Below are 4,994 nucleotides of genomic sequence, written 5' to 3'. Positions count from 1 at the left end.
CCGCGAGCTTCTCCTCCTGTCCATACGGTAATCTCTCTACTGTGCGACAGAGAGTCGCGTGGTTATGACGCAATCGTTAGCCTATTTTTACAAAAACTGCTTCTACAGGGCCATAACGTAAGATACAAGGTAATGGAGCCTTTTATACATTGTCGTGTTTCTTTAGAAATAAATAATGGACAAATGGAGTCTTTAAACGGCTCAGATGTAAAGTTATTCGCTGTCAAAGTGACGCCAAAATGAATGGGAGTCAATGGAATGCTAACAGCAGGTGATGGCTTGCTAGCCAATGGCGGCGCCCGGGGAAGGTACGCTTTCCGGATGCTGGATTACCCCCTTGTTTAAAACCGATCAGATGAAGGGATCTCAGAGGAGGTGGAGTTAACTACAAACCACACCCTTTACAATGAAACAGCCAATCAGCACCTCCCTCTAGAACCATCACTAGTCCCGCTCTTCTTCTACTCCACTGTCCTTGTTTTCTTAAGCTTCACTATCGCCATCTAGTGATGAGGAATACCGATCATGTTCAGCTGACGCAGTCATCCTGTGTTTTTCCTCAGTTTTTAAAGTATTATAATTATGAAACTACATTCATTTTAATGTTATTAGAGTAAGGTGCATTACTGTGCTCTCTTGCTCGCTCTTTATGCTGCTTTTAAATGCATTTTTATTTTACCAGAATTTCTTATAATGCTTGACTGCTTCATATACTTTTTTTTATCAGTTCCATTCAGTATTATTTCAATATCTTCCAGGATGTCTCTGGTCATATTCTCTAAAACACTGGTGCTGCAGTGTGTGTGTGTGTGTGTGTGTGTGTGTGTGTGTGTGTGTTCAGAGCAGCATCTGTGCAGCAGTCAAATAAACATGTTTGTTTTTCCATAGAGGGTGTGGGGTGTTTTTTTCACACGCCACTGCTCAACACACACACACACACACACACACACACACACACACACACACACACACACACACCCCCTCTCGCTCTCTCTCACACACACACACACACACACACACACACACACACACACATACACACACACACACACACACACACACACAAACAAACAAACACTCTCTCTCACTCAAACACACACACACACACACACACACACACACACCCTCTCGCTCTCTCTCACACACACACACAAACAAACAAACACTCTCTCTCACTCAAACACACACACAAACACACTCTCTCTCTCTCTCACACACACACACACACACACACACACACTCTCTCTCTCTCTCTCACTCACACACACACACACACACACCACTGCAGTCAGCTGCACTCAAAAGCGGCCTCGTCTGTCCATTCTTTGCTCAGTTTAAAGACTTAAATATTTGATGAACCTCTGCCGTCGGTGTCTGGTTCGCATGGGTCTCACTTTCACTGTTTCCCACATGGATTCTGTCGTTTAGTCAGTTCCTTCACTGTCCTCTTCATCAGGATTTCATTCTAACACCTCTTTTGCTTTCCTGAACACTAAGAGTCGGTGTTTTGAGCTCCCGGAGAAAACCGATATGCTCAGATGTTGCTCTTCCATTGATCATGACACTTCTCAGTGTCAGCTGACATGATTACTCTTGAAGCAACAAATAAAAAAGCAATTATTGTACAGCAAGAGTATATTGAGTGAATTTGGTTTGACTCAGATTTACTATCTGAGCAGAGTTTGAGATTGAAAGGAGAAAAAGAGGAGAAAGGTCTAAGAAGCAGAAGACTCGGCCATTTGCTCTCCATTTAATATCATTTAAGGACAAACAATTGAGATATTAAAGAGATCTGTCACACTTTCTCTGCAAACAAGCTCTACAATAATCATTCGACACGTAAAATAAAACCCTGAAAACACAGATGTTATTCTTTATATACAGATGCTTACATTAGTTTATTTACGTACATTTGATAGTTATAATAGCAATAAAAATACATGGCATACATATGTGCTTTGAGCAAAAGATTACAACTTAGATTAAAAAAAACATCCAACTTCAGGTCTCCAGGTCTAATGAAGAAAATCAAGAAAACATGAAGAATGATGATGTTCCCTCAGTCCTTCACTGATCCCAGTTCAGCGGGAAGGCCTTCTGCTTTCCTCCACTGAGCGTTTCGCATCCTGAACCATTTCTACAGGAGAGAGAGAGAGAGAGAGAGAGACATCAGGAGATCAGCTAAAACTGTTTTTTTTTATTTCGACTTCTCTCTCACTATTACAGTTTCTTTCCGCGCAGTTTATATCTCACAATTCGGACTTAATTTCTAGCAATCCTGATTTAATTTATTGCATTTACAAATTTATATCTAGCAATTCTGATTTCATTTCTCACAACTTTATTTCTCATAATTGCGAGTTTATAACTCACGCTTCTGACTTTATTTTACTTTTACGCAATTTCGAGTTTATAACTCACAATTCTGACTTTATTTCTCATAATTCCGAGTTTATATCTCACGCTTCTGACTTTATTTAACTTTTACGCAATTTCAATATTAAAACTCACAATTCTGACTTTATTTCTCACAATTCCGAGTTTATATCTCGCTCTTCTGACTTTATTTAACTTTTACGCAATTTCAATATTAAAACTCACAATTCTGACTTTATTTCTCACAATTCCGAGTTTATATCTCGCTCTTCTGACTTTATTTAACTTTTACGCAATTTCAATATTAAAACTCACAATTCTGACTTTATTTCTCACAATTCCGAGTTTTTTATCTCGCGCTTCTGACTTTATTTTACTTTTACGCAATTTTGAGATTATAACTCACAATTCTGTCATTTTTTCTCGAAAATACAACTTCTTATACGTCACAGGTCTGACTTTTTTTTTTTATCAGAATTGTGAGATAAGTCGTCACAATCACCTTTTTTTATTCAATGGTGGAAACAAGCTTCCATAATTATATTAATTGTAGCTTTTGTTTCATTTATTTTTTTTTATTTTTTTTTTTTCTTAACAAAATGAGTGGATTTTGACAGTTCTCAAACATGTTGTTTTGTTCATGAAAAGAGTTGTATTGTTGACTACTATTTTTATTCTATTGTAAGTCTGTCTAAGTTCGCTACTCCTGTCTCGAGTGCTTTAATGTTTTATAACTCTTAACAGATCCCACACGTGTGATGTGTGAAACTGAGGCTTTACAAACATCCCAAATTAGCTGATTTTCATAGAAACGGACAGTTGCACAACAGCTCTGGCAATGATCGTTAACACTATCATTGCAACACACTTGCAAACTGTCAGTGCTTTCCACGAAAAACCACCACAGGATATAAAAAGCACTATATAAAATCCCCCTCTTTAGTTTGTTCACCTAGAAAACAGTAATGTTGCAGCAGAAGAGAGCACGGGGTGCTTAAACACAGCATTTCTGCAGAAGTAAAGCAGCACTGCATGTGCAGGATTGACCCGGAGCCAAACACTTACAGTATCCACCCTTCACAAGCAAACCCTCACGTTCACACACACACACACACACACACACACTGTGTTAATACCCAACACGGCGAGCAGGCATGACCGGTTTACAGTAGAGAGAGAAAGACATGTTTACCTGTTCCTCATATTTACCGCACCTTTTGCGTTTTAGTCTTCTAATGCAAAGTGGTGACGTCATTTCCCCCAGAACCAGCACAGAGTTTGTTATTCAAACCAGTTTCCCCGGGTCATATTTGCTTAAGAAATAAAGCCATAGAGGAGGCACAGCGCTTAACTTCCTGAGGGACATTGAACATTTCATGCACACACTACTGTATACTATTACAATCTACAGGTGAAAAAAATTCGAATACCGTGCAAAAGTTCGTGTATTGCAGTAATTCAAATTAAAAGGTGAAACTAACATATTTAATATATGAAGAGTTCAGATGCAAAAGCCTCTAAGTGCCATCCGAAATCTTCTTCTAGAATGATCATTTTTATCAAGCTTGTATATTTATGTTCAGTTATTGCACTTAAATGGCAATGAAAATGACCTATTAATTGTCAATAAAGTGAAATTACTGAACCTAAGTATACAATCTTGATAAAAATGCTCATTTTAGAAGAACATTTCAGATGACACTTAGAGGCTTTTGCATCTGAACTCTTCATATATAACTATATATATATATATATATATATATATATATATACATATATGCATGATCATACTTTTCAGAGGGCCGACATTTTTGTATTTAAAATCCTTTTTTTTTTTTTTTTTTTTATATTCAAATTTTTTGAGATTTTGAATTTGGGGTTTTCATAAGCTGTAAGCCATAATCATCAAAATGATAACTTTTGCACGATATTCAAATTTTTCGAGTTTGACTATCTAGTAAAGTGTAATTTATTCCTGTGATCAAAGCTGTATTTCCAGCATCATTACTCCAGTCTTCAGTGTCACATGATCCTTCAGAAATCACTCTAATATGATGATTTGCTGCTCAAGAAACATTTATGATTATTATCAATCATACATACGGTGATACATTTTTTTTTCAGGATTTTTTCAAAGAATAGAAAGTTCAAAAGAACAGCATTTTTTTTTTTTTTTTTTTATAGAATCTTTTGTAACATTATAAATGTCACCTTTGACTGATTTGATGCTTCCTTAATGAATCACAGTATTAATCTCTTTCTTCTGAATGGTATAGTGGGCATGTTTTAGCGGGATGTTTAGCATTTAAGTGCACTGTATACATTCACACACCCCTGAATTACTAAGCCTGCTCTATTGTGTATGATGATTGATCACAGAGGCGTTTTCTTGCCCTAAATGCACTGGGTTTTTCACAATCATAGTGACAGAAACAGACCAGCCTCATGCTGGAATGTGTTTCCAGTAACAATCTGCCAAAACTGTTGCTCACGAGCTCTAAAATATCTATTAGATAGACGCATGACAGCACTATAACCTCCCCGTTACACCGTGACTCCTGTGGCGGTTTGCCTTTAGAAGTCAGACACGCTGTGTTTGGACATGTCGACCCGGGCCG

At 37.4% G+C, this 4,994-nt stretch overlaps 1 protein-coding gene across 1 annotated transcript in view; it reads right to left on the bottom strand.

Annotated features, from left to right (window-relative positions):
- Positions 1-1,736: 1,736 nt before the first annotated feature.
- The window catches only part of hopx (HOP homeobox), a 4,621-nt gene continuing 1,363 nt past the window's right edge, over positions 1,737-4,994 (bottom strand). Inside the window, exon 2 of the mRNA XM_084430832.1 lies at positions 1,737-2,137. Coding sequence (XP_084286958.1) covers positions 2,060-2,137 — 78 coding nt within the window. The 3' untranslated portion in view covers positions 1,737-2,059. The remainder of the gene's footprint in view (positions 2,138-4,994) is intronic.

The sequence above is a fragment of the Rutilus rutilus genome (assembly GCF_951802725.1).
Source record: "Rutilus rutilus genome assembly, chromosome: 14".
Taxonomy (NCBI): domain Eukaryota; kingdom Metazoa; phylum Chordata; class Actinopteri; order Cypriniformes; family Leuciscidae; genus Rutilus; species Rutilus rutilus.
Note: the sequence above shows the minus strand (reverse complement) of the source record. Positions and strands in the feature narration are given on the sequence as shown.